The sequence below is a fragment of the Chrysemys picta genome, chromosome 7 (assembly GCF_011386835.1).
Source record: "Chrysemys picta bellii isolate R12L10 chromosome 7, ASM1138683v2, whole genome shotgun sequence".
NCBI classification, from domain to species: Eukaryota; Metazoa; Chordata; order Testudines; family Emydidae; genus Chrysemys; species Chrysemys picta.
In genome coordinates this window covers 37,398,058-37,414,106 of record NC_088797.1, presented here as the reverse complement: position 1 = coordinate 37,414,106, position 16,049 = coordinate 37,398,058, and the positions used below count along the sequence as shown (strand labels likewise).

Here is a 16,049-nt window from a genome sequence, read left to right as displayed (position 1 = left end):
TATTTATTTGTTATCAAAATAAGTCAACACCTCCAAATCTACACTTGAATGTAAGTTCATATCATCTAGCCTCTAGAAGCTGTGTACAACAAATAAAATAACCCAATGTTACCTTAAGCCCTATTGCTTGATGAGCTGCCAAAGTAACCGCAACAGAGCCATCTAGAGAAATGATTTCTCCTAAACGTGCATACATTGTATTTGAAAGACCAAGTCCACCTGGGGGGGAAAAAATGTTTTCCTTTTGTCAATCCATATACATGTCACTGCTTTAAGAGCTGTCCCTACAGAGAGAAATACTTTGAAGTATAGAAAAACAAAAACATAGTGTCTTAAAAGCTCAAAGAATGCTGAGGAAGCCTTTAACGGTATATTAATTGTAACTGAAGCATATAGTTTGCCCACAAAGTGAACACCACACTGTATTCATAGCAATTTAGGAGGAACACATTTTAGAAGAAACAAAATAACTTTTTAAATTTGCTTATGGTTTGTTTTTTTCCAGGTGCGGAAGCATACATATTTTAGTTCTACCCAGAGAAGTTGAGCGACAGACAGACACACACACACACACACACACACACACACACACACCCCCATCTAGAACTTGCATCATTCAGTCCACTGAATGTTAGAAAACAAAGTCCAGTGAATACTCAGCATTTCCTTCTTTATGTCAAAAGGAGTGTTAGGACAAAAATTAAACTTATGCTTGAAAGATCATTCATCTAATACTACATATCTAGTTTGGTTTAGAGTTCTTCACTCAGTTTTTAAGAAACCCAGCTACTGTTCACGTATGATTGTTTTGCTCAACAGCTGCAGAAACAGCCAGCAGAGGGAGTATAGTTTAACAAACAGTCTCAGAAGAGTGCTGATGTCATTGTACCTGGTACAGAAGACATCATGAAGAGTAAAAGCAAAGCCAAGTTGGCTTGCACTTTACAAGAGAAGAGAAAGATTAAGAAGAGGACAAAACTGAACACAAAAACACTTTTCTAAATGAGTATTAAATGAGGGTAAGAGTTAAATCTTAAAAATGTCTACCATGAAAATTAAATATGTTCAGAAACTAATTTGCCACAGGGGTATGAACTTTGTTTCCATTTTGTGACCTCGAGCTGTAAATACATATACAGTTTATTTATAAGGAGCTGAGAAGAGAGTTAGGAAAAGGAAAAATGACACATAATTGCATCTCATGTTAAAGATCTTTCCTTTGTGTTTCCAGCACTTGCATATGCATAATTTTGATACCTTGGGCTATAGAAAAGTATTAGTTTTATGTAACCAATTGCAAACTTGCTATTAAAACAAACAGTTTTTTCATAAGATGACAAAGGAGAATGGGAATAATATTCAGGTAGACCTCTGAATACTATTCACTTTTTCCCCTGTGCACCCAGTAAGTACAATCACAAGCTCAACTTTAAAACTATGAACAGTCTGATTTCTACCCCTTTCATTCACTCACTGCTTCTTGCTTCTCCCTCCCCATTCAATACATACTCCATATTAATTACAATTTCCACTCCGCCACTCTCCCCACCCCCATACCCACTCCCTTTTTCCTGCCTGTGGACCACCCAAGGTAGGTGGGATAGAGCGGGGTTTCTCAACCTCTTTTCCCCGAGGGCCCCCCCAATGCTATAAAAAACTCCATGGCCCACCTGTGCTGTAACAGCTAGCTTTATGCATATAAAAGCCAGGACCAGCATTAGGGGGTAGCAAGCAGTGCAATTGCCTAGGGCAATTGCAGGAAGCTAAGTTGCTCAGGCTTCAACTTCAGTCCCAGGTGGAAGGGACCAAGGCCATGGGCTTCAGCCCCATATGGTAGGGCTTCAGCTTTCTGCCCTGGGCCCCAGCAAGTCTAACACTGGCCTTGCTTGGTGGACCCCCTGAAACCTGCAAGCGCCCCCTTCCCCCCCCCCCCCCAGGGGGCCCCAGACCCCTGGTTAAGAACCTCTGGGATATAGAGTTTTCCCTTGTGCAGTGCCTAGCCAAGCAGTTCCGAGTTGCAGAATTTAGATGTGATTATTTATGTATTTGTCCTTTTGAAAACCAATATATTTCCGAGCAGGGGAGAATGAAGCTCCTCTTTTTTTTTTTTTATTTTAAAGTTGTCCCTCTCTACACCTGTCCTCCCTCTTTCTTTTAAAGACAAATAGAAGCTTCCTTACACAGAAGTCTGTTAAGAATATAAAGGTTACATCAAAGTCAAAAGCTCACACCAGGAAATGCCAAAATCATGTTCACGTGCACAACCTTAATTACGCCCCCTTTCAAGTTACAATATAGTCCAATTACGTGAATGTCATAGCAAATACAATATATTTTACAAGTGTACAGTAATGTCTTACAATGCTACTTTCCTGGGCTATGTTGGTCTGGTATAACAAAGTCATTTGGATGACAAGCCCAGGTAAATCATGCTTAGAGACATATTACATGTTAAACAAATAGAAATCCGTTGCCCTCCACAAGCCATGTAACTTTGCATTGACATAGCTTTGCAGTTAATTGCATTTAATGAAATCAGTACTGTTGGTTGACAAGAGACTATCATATGTGGCTATGGAAGACATATTAGAACACAATTTAGAGAAATCATGTAAATCAAAGTTGGAATCCTCTAGGGCCACAAAATTAGTGTAAGAATTAAATGGTAGAAATATTACAAGACGCCACATATTTGTATCTAAAGTTGTAGAAAAAAGTATATTATTGTGCATTTGAGAAATGTTATGTAATTAAACACTATTGTGATACATGTGCATCCCAATGCAAACTTAATGGTCAGTCTCTTAAGAAATCTGTTTGTGTGGATCATTTATTTTTTCAGAAAAAGCTATCCCAGCATGGTACATATATGAAAATCCAGAGAAGCCAAACATCTGACATTAACTGGCAAACTTCCAAATATCACCTGAACTGAATTAATACAAACAATGCTTGAAGATCATCAAGATTGTGTGTTAACCACCTTGTCCCAAATACAATTGTTTTAACTAAAGCAACAGTCAAGTGAGCAAAGCATTCTATTGCAGACTGCACAAAAGGTGAAATCCTGCCCCCCCTGCAGTAAAAGCCAAAATTCCCATTGACTTCAAAAGGGCCAAGATTTCACCTTTTGTGCAGCCTGGAATAGAATGCTACGTTCACTTAAAAGAGGCTGCGAGAGTTCTTGCTGGACAACAGGCTATTCTTGCTATTAGAAGCATCCTTATTTGTCCATGGTATTGACAACAGTACTATTTTGTATAAATGAGACATGAAAGCAGCAAATATTTATTTTATAAAATAAATAAGTTAATTAGTATCCAAATATTCCATTAGGTCTGCCTAAGCATATGCCTTATTGCACAGAACTAACTTCCAATACTTTCCAAAGTGACTTAAATAGAAGGCAGGTGTTAGCCAACCTGCTTTTATCATTGCTTTATTCTGTAAATGTTTCCAGAACAAATTTCAGTTTACCAGCTTTGATGTCTTGTCTATCTCAAAGGAGGTTTTGGAGAGGTTAATTTTGAAGCTGGATTCCTGTTACAAGCCTGATTTTCAAACCTACATCATCCCAGTGTCAAACTCAAAATAAACACATGAAATTTCACAAGAAAATTTCCTGCAAAATGTCAGGCATAGAAGTTTTTGAAATACATGAGTTCAAAAGTTAACCCTATGTTGATTTTTAAATTTATTTGCCTAGTTTTTTCTCTTCAAATATAAACATAACTTCTTAAAAAAAGAAGTCTCCAAAACAGCTTTACCCACACACTTCAAATCCATTCTTGCATGGAAGATGCACAGATACTCCTGTCATTGAACAACTTAATTAAAAGTCTCTATGGGAATTCCACACAAAGAAATTTGTTACCCTGAAATTTGTTACACCACAACCTCAAGGCACACCTTTGAAGATTATTATAGCTTTGTAAAAAAGGCAAAGAATATTATAGCTTTGTAGAAAGCCTGGAAATTCCAAGTAAAGATTTTATTTTACAAAAACCACCAAAGTACCTGAAAGTATGAAATATACAGTATAGGTCATCCAGTAATCTTAACTCTGACCTTGATTGCTACTTTAACATATGACTGACAGCTTTCTTCACCCATTACAGGGTCACTTCATCAGTGACCACAAAAACGTTTAATATCTTACTCTTAATTGTACAGAGGTTGCTCAGCCTCCATCCTCCTTATAGCCATACAGAGTCAAAGTAAAGACTAACAATTCCAGATTAAGCAGAATATTACTCACTGTTTAAAAAATTTCACATATTCAAGGCACAGAACATCCAGTTACGACTATTAGATGGAAAGAGCATGTAGTGAAAAAGCATAATTTAGTCTCAGACATTTATTACACCAGTTAGAAAACCACCTTTTATAGTTCACAAATTCACATTTTTGATACTTCATTAGGAAGCTGCACAAGCACAGTACGTTCTAATTTGTGATTAGAGTTGAAGATGTAAGAATTAACACTGCCCTTACGGTGCTGTAGCAGATTGTTTTGGTGCTCTTAACTTTGTAATTGGATGCTTTTATTTTATTGGGGGGAGGGAGAGGTCGGGTTAGTAAGCAACGTGGATCTTTTACTTGAAATTTCCAGGTTCATATTTGTGTTTGAGGAAACATACATTTTAAGAGTATTTTTGCTGAAGTATTAGTTTATTTGAAATTCAATCCCAGGTTTTTGTGTTGTTTTTTGGCTGCACCTGGGACTAACGTTATTCACAAAGTTATGCCAAATTCAATTTTTTTAAGAGACCAAGACTTAAGTCACATTTTTATAAAGTAAAAGTACAACTGAAATCCATATCCATATAAACATTAACTTACCAACCACAACTGTACATGACTTAACTTAACATACTGTGGATGTAACTCATTCAAATACCGAAGCTGTTTCCAATGTCTTCACTGTTTTCATATTAGTGAGCCTGGCGAATACACCAATGAGGCCCAGAGCCATGATTTCTCTTTCCATTAATGTCTCACTCATAATGAATTGCCTCCGGGGATAGGAGGTAGGCTCATCATTAGATACGCTGCTCATATGTCATATCCGTCAGCATCAAGAAGGCATCTTTTGCGTTATGCCACTAGCTCATAAAGCAGATCACCACTCATTGATCTACTGGACATTAGTTGATATAGCAGATCTTTTGAACTGGAAGGATTGCTGGCACTTCTGGCTACACAGAAAAACTTATGGGACGGACCTGAAATTGAAATCCTGGGGCTGATTTCTGAAGATTTATTGTACTTTCCCTCACAACCCTGGACTGATTTTTCCTAATCTACTTTTAGAATGCAATCATGTCCCATTTCATACGAAGTGATTGCAAAAAATTCTTATGCCAGAACAACTTTACAATCCTGTCTTCAACTCTGTAAAAACAAACACTGCATGAACAAACCAGCAACTCTCAAACAGAGGCTTATGCTAGATCAGATTCTCTTTCACAGAAGGATTGTCATAAGTTTGATTAATGTAAAGTGTTATATGATGCATCATAGTGAAATGGATACATCTCAGTGCATTTTCTCCTGGTGCACCAACCCACTCAGCATTGCAGGTCTACTAAAATATTTCAATATAGACTACATACAAAAAAGTAAAAGAGAAAAAGCTAGAAGATGTTTGGAAAAAGCCTGAGATCCCCACACAGAAATGGTGTCTAATTAGCTGTCTGCATGTAAACACACCTATTGGGTGATGAGAATATTAGTTGTGCACAAAGACTTCAGATTTAAAAAAAAAAAAAAAAAGGGTCTTCTCCTGTTACTCAGACACATTTGGCATTACAAAGACTGTTTTAAGACTACTAGAGCAGTAGATAATTTGATATAGTCTAAGACAAAATTAAACCTGCTATGAATTCGAGTGACTAAGATGACAATTTCATTATTCAAAAAAAAAACAAAAAAAAACCCACTCTTCCATATTTTCTTTTTAGTTATTTGTGTTATGTATTAGTCTTGGAATGGGATCAAATGGATTGTGCGCTCAGAGCTTTGCAGAAATACGATTTGCATCTCTGTGGCACTCATGAGAAATTAAACAAAAATAAGTAACGGGTCAACTTGCATGCATCAACACACAAGAGTATGGTTAAAAGAAGATCTAAACTAACTAAAGCACAAGAACTGAGTTATGTCTGCTTCCCAGCTTTATTCAGCACTATTATAGTCACTGCAGCAAATGCATTGTAGTTCAGGTTGCTCTTTATACACCACATACCTAGGCCAAACTAGTTTTTAAAGCCACTATCCAGTCCTCCTTCAAATCCCCCTTTAAGACCCATTTTTCCATGATGGTTATAGAGAAAATACAACTATGTCTCAAAACAGCTATTAAGCTTTTAAAGTGGACAAATGGGTTCACTGCTTACTTGAGTGAGTCTAAGGTAGTGGCTTCAATATGGACAGTTCCATCAGACACCACAGTTTGTCTCGTAAACCAGTTCTTTTAATCAAGTAGAATTTTATGCATCTTGAGCAAGTGCTGAGAGACAGATGCCCATGCAACACCAAGCCCTCTCCATTTCAGCCAAGGACTTGAAAACAGGGGGAAGTGGCATGTGATGCCTTATGGTGCATTCTGTACTGAAAGGAAGATGAAGAAATTGTTTGGTTCTACTTTCAGTATCTTTTTTCACTCACCATATTCCTCTGGAATCTGCATGCCAAAGAGTCCAAGGTTCTTCAATCCCTTTAGAGTTTCTGGTGGGATTTTAGCATCTTGGTCAATCTTTTTAGAGTCCACTGAAAGTAGAAGTATGACAGGTTACAGCAAGCGTGCCTCTCCGCAAGAGTATTTGAATCAGTGCAAAGCAGGCAAGCTGCAGCAGCATTCTCAATACCATGGCATGCTAATGCAAGTTAATAGCAGCAGAACCTCTATTCTCAATCAACATGAGAGCACAGACCTGCAAAACAGGATATGGCTAATGGAAAGAGGAGCAATCTGAGTGTCTCATCTTCCCCCACCCCCTCAACAAGAAGTATTCTCCTCTAGCATCTCAAAGCATACTCAGCAGCAAAGCAGACTATGTTCCAGCACCCTAGCTTTCGACTCATGCTCCAGCAGGTGCAGAAATGCTTCACCCATTTAACTTTACAGAAACTGCTCCTATTAGCTTCAGACTGCCTTTAACAACAATGCCTAACACGCCCCAACCCCTCACTCCCCTGCATCTGGAAAAGCATTAAACAGCCCCCAGCAATCATCAGCTACTGAACTATTACAGCTCACTACCATAGTTTTGAAGTAGATGTAAGGTGGAATACTGTGACCCACTGCATATGAAGGTTACCACTACACACTGCAGGGAAATAAAACCCCTCAGGTATGTTCCTCTAAGAAGAGGTTACTTGACCTTGCAATTCTGCTTCTACTGGTTTAGTCCCTAAGGCAGCAATAGTGGGAGAGAAATTGAGCCAACTCCTCTCTCCATGGTGGCTCCTAGATAGCATATGACAACAGCCCTTGGAATCTTCCAGTCGTTTCTTACATGGCAAGAAGTGAATGATCCCCAAAGAAAATAAAACTGAAGAGATTTCTACAAGAACAGCTTCTGGGAAGAACTTGAAATAATACTCCAGCTGAAGAGGCACAGCTCCTCACGGTGCTCCTTCCCTGACTGCATTCAAGAAGGAACTGATTGGAAGGTTCCAATGGCAGAAGTTATAGCTCCAAGTGATGACGCATGAATACTAGGGCCTTGGAAATGGGGAGAATCTATAGCTTTTTCAACCATCTCGAACATTTCTATGCATACTGGTCATTCAGGTGTACACTAGTATGAAGCATTAGCACTGTATAAGAAATTCTCACAGTACCAAAATTTTGGGATAAACAAAAAAACAAGGAATTTGTCCCAGAAAAGCCTCAAGAACATTTATCCCAATAAATTTTAATAGACATGGTAGTTTTTAAAGAAAGAACAGATCTAGTTCTTGCCAGTTGCACAGCTGCCATTAGGTCCTGAACAATAACAATTCTTGTCAGTTTACACCCTTGCATTAGTTTTCATTATGTTGCTATTCAGCAACAGAGGCTGAAGCTACCTTGCCAAAAAAAATTCTTGAGGAAAAAAAGCAAAAATTCTGCAGATTCCAGTGGCACTTCCCTGAGAAAGACTCCTATTCATCACAGGCAGGTGACTTGACAAATACTGCATGAGGTTAAAATAAATAAATTATAGAACTGGAAGGGACCTTGAAAGTCATCGAGTCTAGTCCCCTGCCTTCACTAGCAGGACCAAGTACTGATTTTTGCCCCAGATCCCTAAATGGCCCCCCCTCAAGGATTGAGTTCACAACCCTGGGTTTAGCAGGCCAATACTCAAACCACTGAGCTATCCCTCCCCCCAAAAGTGTAGAAGGGGTCAACCACAATGCTTGGTTGAGGGATGAAATTCAGTCAGAAAAAAACAACATTTTAACAAAGTAATTGATTTTTTTAATGGTTTAGACTACAAAGCACACAATATCAAGAATATACTTGGGGTATAATTAACTAAGTTGGGAGAGAAAAGTGTTTGTAGTTTACTTGTTCATTCACCAGAGTGACAGAGACATCAGCATGGTGCATGAGAACTGCCAAGCTTCAGAGAGATCTACTCAGTTGAATTTCTTTGCTCAGTGCCAACTGTATCAAGTTTACAAGCATTTAGGCAGCTCTCCAGTTTCATTTTTGCTGCTCAGAATGATCCCTGAATATCTAACTAGAAATGGCAGAGAACCCAAACAAAATTGAATAATTATCATCAACTAGACCATGTAATCTGATGTTTTTCATTTCTCCATCAAATACCATCTCTAAAACTGACTAAAGAGTATTTGTTTTATGATTTCATAGCCCTTTAAATATGCATTGTCTTCTCATTCACTCTTAACAATATTTTTTTTAGTTTCATAGCTTAAATTGCTGACTTATTCCTTTGAACAGGGACATAGGCTATTGGGCCAATAGCAGTCAGGATCTCAGGAGTTTTAATCCACATCATGACCCTGGACTTCCTCCTGGGACTTTGCCCTACACTTGCCATCTAGAAATTGGGGATGATACTGCTTAACTATGTCAGAAGTGACAATTAGTGCTTGTAAAGAAACTAGGAGTTATTCAACAATTGTTTCTCTATTCTCTCAGAGAAACAATTAAACATTTAATCACACTGTGCCTTTGCTAAGCAAAAAGTTCTCTTGATCCACTGCTCTAGTTAAGATTGCAGAACATCTATTAGTTTGTTTTTATATGCTCATAACTTCTGAAATAGTCACTCTTTGGGTTTGCCTCTGCTGAATTTGGTTGGAAAAATGACCAAAGTCAGATGCTTATAAATTACAGACAGTGAAAGGAACACACTTTTAAAGGACAATCTAAGTTAAAAGCAGTTTCAATTCCTACATCTGCCCCAGAGACCTTTCAATTTTTGTGGTTTTACAATAATTCTTATTTCTCTCTTCTCTTTGATGCATGAGTGAACCACACAAAAAGAGAAAATTGACTATGCAAGGGAAAACAGTGACACTATACAAGTCATGATAAATGCACAAAAAGTGTTACAGTGTTTCCTTTTTAGTACACCTCTACCCCAATATAACTGTCCTCAGGAGCCAAAAAAATCTTACTGCATTATAGGTGAAACGCGTTATATCGAACTTGCTTTGATCCATAGGAGTGCACAGCCTTGCCCCCCCGGAGCATTGCTTTACCGAGTTCTATCCAAATTCGTGTTATATCGGGTCGCGTTATATCGGGGTAGAGGTGTATTTCAATTATAGTAATATCACTAATTAGAAACCATTTGTATGGAAAAAGGATGAGTAACCATACCTTCTTCACTGAAGAATTTTTCTACTGGTCCTACAAACTGGTTGATTTCTTCTAATTCTTCATTAGAAACCTCTGGATAAGGGAAAACTTCCTCCTAAAATGTCAGAGTATAATATGATTAAGGTAATTTAAAATAAAAAGCAGGTTCAAGAAGAACATGTGATTTTTAGATGTTAACCTCTAAAAACAAAAATTGTGGAAAATGTTTACAGGAATTCAGGTAGTCTCAAATGACCAAACTTAAGTAAATTAAATATACTTTTTCTGTACTCAAAAGTACATTTTTCAATTGTACGGCATGTTGAAACAAACCAGGAATAGCATCTGAAAATGAAAAAATGGGGTGAAGGAAAAATGTTCATATAAAAGAAAGTGTGCTAACAGGTGAAATTAGCTATCAACAAGTACATACTTGAGTAACCACATGACCTTGTTACCAGAATCTTACCAATTAGTACACTTTTTTGGCCCTCACGTGGGCCAATTTTAGACTGTAAGCTCCTTGGGGCAGGGATGATATATACTAGTTTTGCGAAGCTCTTAGCACATCATTGGGTGCCCAATGATAGAATGCATGGACTAGCATAATGCAGTTCTGCTGTGCTCCATTCTCTCCTTCACACAAGGGGTTTTAATTGCAAGTTGGAGGCACTACCATTTATTAGACTTGAATAAAGAGAAAATCATGAGCAGCTAATGAGAGATGTGAAATACTGCTAAAGTGACAGTGTTCCTACTCCAGAGGTGGGCAAACTACAGTCCACGGGTCACATTCAGCCTGTTGGACCGTCCTGTCCGGCCCCTGAACTCCTGGCCCGGGAGACTAGGCCCCGTCCCGGGAGACTAGGCCCCGTCCCCTCCCCTGCTGTTCCCCCTCCCTCAGCAGCCTCAGCTCACTGCGTTGCAGGTGCAATGCTCTGGGCAGTGAAGCAGCAAGCTCCTGGGGCAGTGCAGCTGCAAAGCCCGGCCTGACCCAGTGCTTTGTGCTGCGCGGCGTGGCTGCCTGTCCTGGTGCAGCCGCATCGCTAGTCAGCGGTGCTCCAGGCAGCCTGGTAAGGGGGCAGGGAAGTTTGGGGGGTGGTCAGGGGCCAGGGGGATGGATAGGGTCAGGGAACTGGGGGGGTTGAATAGGAGCAGGGGTTCCAGGTGGGCAGTCAGGAAGGAGAGAAGGGGTTGGATGGGGAAGCGGTGTCCAGGGGTGGTCAGGGAGAAGGGGTGATTGGATGGGGCAGGGGTCCCGGAGGGGGCAGGTAGAAAGGAGAGAGGGGTGTTGGATGCGGCAGGGAGTCTGGGGGCGCTCAGAGGACAGAGAGCGGGGGGGGGGGGGGTGGATGGGGCACGTGTCCCCAGGGGGCCATCAGGGAACAGGGGGATTGGATGGGTCAGGAGTCCCGGGGGCCGTCAGGAGGCGAGACGCGCGGGGGAGGGGGGGGTGTCGGAGGGCTGGGCCATGCCTGGCTGTTTGGGGAGGCACAGCTTTCCCTAACCCGCCCTCCAGACAATTTCAGGAACCTGATGCGGCTCTCAGGCCGAAGTTTGCATGCCCCTTTCCTACTCCCTTACCCTGCCTTCTCCAAACGAAACCTCCTTTGCAAGGCCACGTCATTCTCCCTTCATTCAAATACTCCTGTAGGAGCAGGGGTTCTCAAACTGGGGGTCAGGACCCCTCAGGGGATCATGAGCTGTCAGCCTCCACCCCAAACCCCACTTTACCACCATTATAAATGCTGGAGGCAAACATTATTTATATTAAAAAGTGTTTATTTATAAGGGGAAACGGGGGTTGCACTCAGACTTGCTATGTGAAAGGGGTCACCAGTACAAAAGTTTGAGAATCACTGTACAGGAGTATGGAGACAACACTTGGGATTTGGTAAATTCTAAAATTTTCAGAAAAGGACTGATGTATAGAAAATTTGCTACATGTCAGGAGGAGCTGAGTTTGAAATAAGCAAGGGTCAGGCTATATGGGACTAAATTTGTTTGCTTGATTTCCATGATCCTTTCCTTGACACGACATGGTTTGTTCTGGAAGATCAAAGTACTGCTAAACTCACATTACTGAATTTGGTTAATGCCTGTTATGGATTTTTTGCTCAATTTAAATTTAATTCAAGAATCCTTCTTTTTATTAATAATCAGAGGTTTAATTTGGAGTTTATCTATTCTGATAATCCGATTGAATGGCTTGTTTAATGGCACAGAAGGAAGACTAATGCTCTTTGAACACTATACAGTCTTGTTACCAGTGTAGTCAATGGCAAAAATCCCATTACTGTCGGTGAGTGCAGGATTGGGTCTGAAGTTGAGCATTACTTCAGAAGTTTGATGACATTTAATTGTCTGATAGCTAGCATATGATTTAGCTACCTATTTCTTTTTTAAGGGAAATTTACTATACTTTACAATGTTAAGCAATTAACTTGGTTGCTTAGTATGTCCTTAAATTATTTTCTCCCCTTTCTTCAAAGAAAAAAAAAAAACTGGGCAGAAGTGACACTGTTGCTCAGAAGTCAACATCAGCAGGGGCAGGGTTCAAAGGAAGAAGGGCAAAGAGAAAATATAGACCACGTATATTGTGTAACATAGGTGTGCCCTTGGGGATGAAAGCCAACTATCAACAAGCAATGGAAACTTGAGTATGTGCCTTTCCAACAGTTCATTGAAATGTGGAAGTGAAACTGACCACACAATTAAATCTTCCTTTAGACAGACTATAAAGAACCCACCTTTATACAAGTTCTGTTTCCTATCAATTTAAACTAACAAAAAGTGAAGTGCTAAGCATGTGTTTACTGCCAAACCAGATACCCCAGTAGTACAGAATCCAGAATTTTGGCCCTTACGCAATCTCCGTAGAATAAAGTGTAACTTCAAAAGTAAAGAAATGTAACTTTTAGAATGATTTCCACTTGTATACAAATATTGGCTCTATTATTTGTTAAGCACCCAGAATATGCCTGGCACTGCAGAGTACACAAAAGAATATAGACTCCTAAACCCCAAAACATTACAACCAAGATGACAGATCCACAGCACATGGAATACATTGGCAAGAGGAGGCAACTTTGCTTTTTTCCTCTTTAGTTATAAACTCACTCCTTAGAAGACTCATTGCAGAAGTGGTTTGTTAAGGCAGACTTCAATGAAGAAAGGTTGGCAAGCTAGAATGGGGAGAGTGTTCCACATAGAAGGGGAAACCACAGTAAATTGCACAGAGGCACAAATAGGAGGAAATTATGGATGCAGTATCACTTGTGGTGGAGAGTGGACAATAGCAGACCAGGTAACAGATGAAAATCAGGATGAAATTGTGAAAGACTATGAATGGAGGCTGAACAAACTGGTGTGTCTGAGGACTAGTGTAGGGATTCAATGAGGGGAAGATATGATCAGATTAACTGGCTAAAAGATAGTCTTGGCAACTACACCTTGGACACCTTAAGAGGAGCAATGTGCATGTCAGTGAGGCTGAAGAAGAAGAGGTTATAGTAACCAAGCAGGGAGATGATTAGCAAATCACTTAAAACTAACACACCTAAATTCTATCTAGCAGCTGCTGTCCTAAATGTCTGAGCACAAGATAAACTGTCTCCTCTCCCTCATACACCATTCAGGCCATATCCACTTTCCTAGCAGATCTTCCTAGGTGTTCCTCGGACCCCATAATCTGAAACCTATCTCCTGATACTCCAATTTGAATACCAAATGACTCCAGTAAGACTCCACACAGTAAATCTACATTAGCAAGTGTTTTACCCATTATCAGCACCTGGTGTTATCAGCTTAAACCCAACGGTAAGTAGCATGCATTTTTACCACCATGGAGTTACTCAACATGATGTTAAAAAGCTTGCAAGCTGTCTCTAATAGCATTCCTATTGTTGCTAGCATCAAAGGAAGACTTTCAGGGAAAAAAAAGTTAGTGTACAGCGAGCCTAGCTGTGTTTCACATGGTGCAACACGTTCTGGTGGGAGAAGGGGGGTCCTCTTACACTAGAATCTGGGTCCAGCAACTGGCCTACGTTAGGGGTACAGACAGTGAATAGGTGGTCCCATTTACACAAGTCACTCATGTAAGAATTTGACTCCTGAGCTGTCCCTGCACAAATAAGAGCCAGGCTGTAAAACCTTATCTGCACATAGTCAGCATGGAATGAAATGGCTCCATTCCATGCAGGAGAAAGGGAGGGGCTGCAAGGGGCCCCCAGGGGCCCCCGAAGGGAGACGAGGGACCAGAGTTGGGACAACCTGGAAGGAGTAGAGACCCCCAGGGGCCGGGCGCAGACCGTGGCCCAAGGGGGGGGGGCTGGCTGAGAGCCCCAGCGAGGGGAGGAGAGACCCCAGAGGCCGGGCACAGACAGTGGCAGGGGGGAGCCCCAGCGAGGGGAGGGGAGACCCCAGGGACCGGTCGCAGACAGTGGCAGGGGGGAGCCCCAGCGAGGGGATGGGAGAAGAGACCCCAGGGGCCAAGCGCAGACAGTGGCAGGGGGGGAGCCCCAGCGAGGGGAGAGCCCAGGGACCGGTCGCAGACAGTGGCAGGGGGGAGCCCCAGCGAGGGGATGGGAGAAGAGACCCCAGGGGCCAAGCGCAGACAGTGGCAGGGGGGCAGCCCCAGTGAGGGGAGATCCCAGGGACCGGTCGCAGACAGTGGCAGGGGGGAGCCCCAGCGAGGGGAGGAGAGACCCCAGGGGCCAGGCACAGACAGTGACGGGGGGGAGGGAGCCCCAGCGAGGGGATGGGAGAAGAGACCCCAGGGGCCAAGCGCAGACAGTGGCAGGGGGGGAGCCCCAGTGAGGGGAGAGCCCAGGGACCGGTCGCAGACAGTGGCAGGGGGGAGCCCCAGCGAGGGGAGGAGAGACCCCAGGGGCCAGGCGCAGACAGTGACGGGGGGGAGCCCCAGCAAGGGGAGGGGAGAAGAGACCCCAGGGGCCAGGCGCAGACAGTGGCGGGGGGGGAGGGAGCCCCAGCGAGGGGAGAGGAGACCCCAGGGGCCGGGCGCAGACAGTGGCGGGGGGGGAGCCCCAGCAAGGGGAGAGGAGACCCCAGGGGCCGGGCGCAGACAGTGGCGGGGGGGAGCCCCAGCGAGGGGAGAGCCCAGGGACCAGCACAGTTGCGGAGGGTGTTGGGAGTCCGGCCTCGTCTCGCTCGGCCTCACCTTCTCCAGCTTCCCCAGGAAAAGCTCCTTGGCATAGGCACTGCGGAGACCGCCCGTACGTAGCTGCCTGGCCCCGGCGGGGAACGCGGCGCGCGCCGCCCGCAACAGAAGGCTGAGGCCGCTCATGTCCGACCGGGTCACTGTGCCACTGAGCAGTGCCAGAAAGCTGCACGGCTCCACCCTCCCCCTCGGAAAGCCGTCAGGGGCGCGCGCTGATGACGCATCTGGTGGGTCACGTGACACAAATCCCTCTCAACCCCCTACTCCCGCAGATGAGCCTGAGGCGAGCTCCATGAGCCCCGCCCCTCACACGCCAATCCCTCTGCGCGGTCAGTTACACCATTCAGGCCACGCCCCCCACAGGACACTGGCCTGCGGTTCTGACCGTCAGTCCAGAGCATGGGCCGTCCGCGTTCACACGCGCCCCAGGGCGGGAGCTAGCGGGGGACAGGCTTGTGAGGGGCGCGTAGGCAACCTGCTAGCGCCTGTCTGGCGGCTGTTCCTTAAACCCCCCAGTTCCTGAAGTCTTGGGAATCTCAGCCCCTTTCCCCCCCCCCCCCCCCCCCCCCCCCGTTTTAAGGGGAAGTTCCTGGCCTTGCTCGCTCCAGGAAAAAACTGTCCACAGGAAAATACAAACCCTGAAAAGAGTGAAACAAAAAAACCCTCAACACGTGCATTGTTAAAAAACTTATTGTTTCAAACCCCTCTCATGAGTTTTAAGGGGGAAGCTGATATTGTACACTTGCAGCTGGCTGTACTGAGTGATTGCACATAGTGGTGAGTTAAGAAACTTTCTTCCTAAGCTTTATGCATTGAGACAAGAGAGTTATATCCCTAATCAAATAATAAAAATCCTTCTGAGCATGGCTATTACAGCCTTACTGTTGATCCTATAATTGCACTACTGGGCATATAATGCAGCAAATATACTTAGTGCATACCTTGCACTATGGTTCAGGAAAGCACACGCTGGAGCTCACCATGAGAGGAAATTTTCCCTTGAATGGCTTGTTATATAATCATTGACATTTTTTTTTGTACTTT

At 43.0% G+C, this 16,049-nt stretch overlaps 1 protein-coding gene across 1 annotated transcript in view; it reads right to left on the bottom strand.

Moving 5' to 3' along the window:
* ACAD9 (acyl-CoA dehydrogenase family member 9) overlaps positions 1-15,327 on the bottom strand; it is a 54,642-nt gene extending 39,315 nt beyond the window's left edge. Inside the window, exons 1-4 of the mRNA XM_005309780.5 lie at positions 15,006-15,327; positions 9,848-9,941; positions 6,670-6,771; positions 113-219 (exon numbers count right to left, since the gene is read on the bottom strand). Of these exons, the coding sequence (XP_005309837.2) occupies positions 113-219; positions 6,670-6,771; positions 9,848-9,941; positions 15,006-15,131 (429 nt within the window). The 5' untranslated portion in view covers positions 15,132-15,327. The remainder of the gene's footprint in view (positions 1-112; positions 220-6,669; positions 6,772-9,847; positions 9,942-15,005) is intronic.
* Between the last annotated feature and the right edge of the window lie 722 nt (positions 15,328-16,049).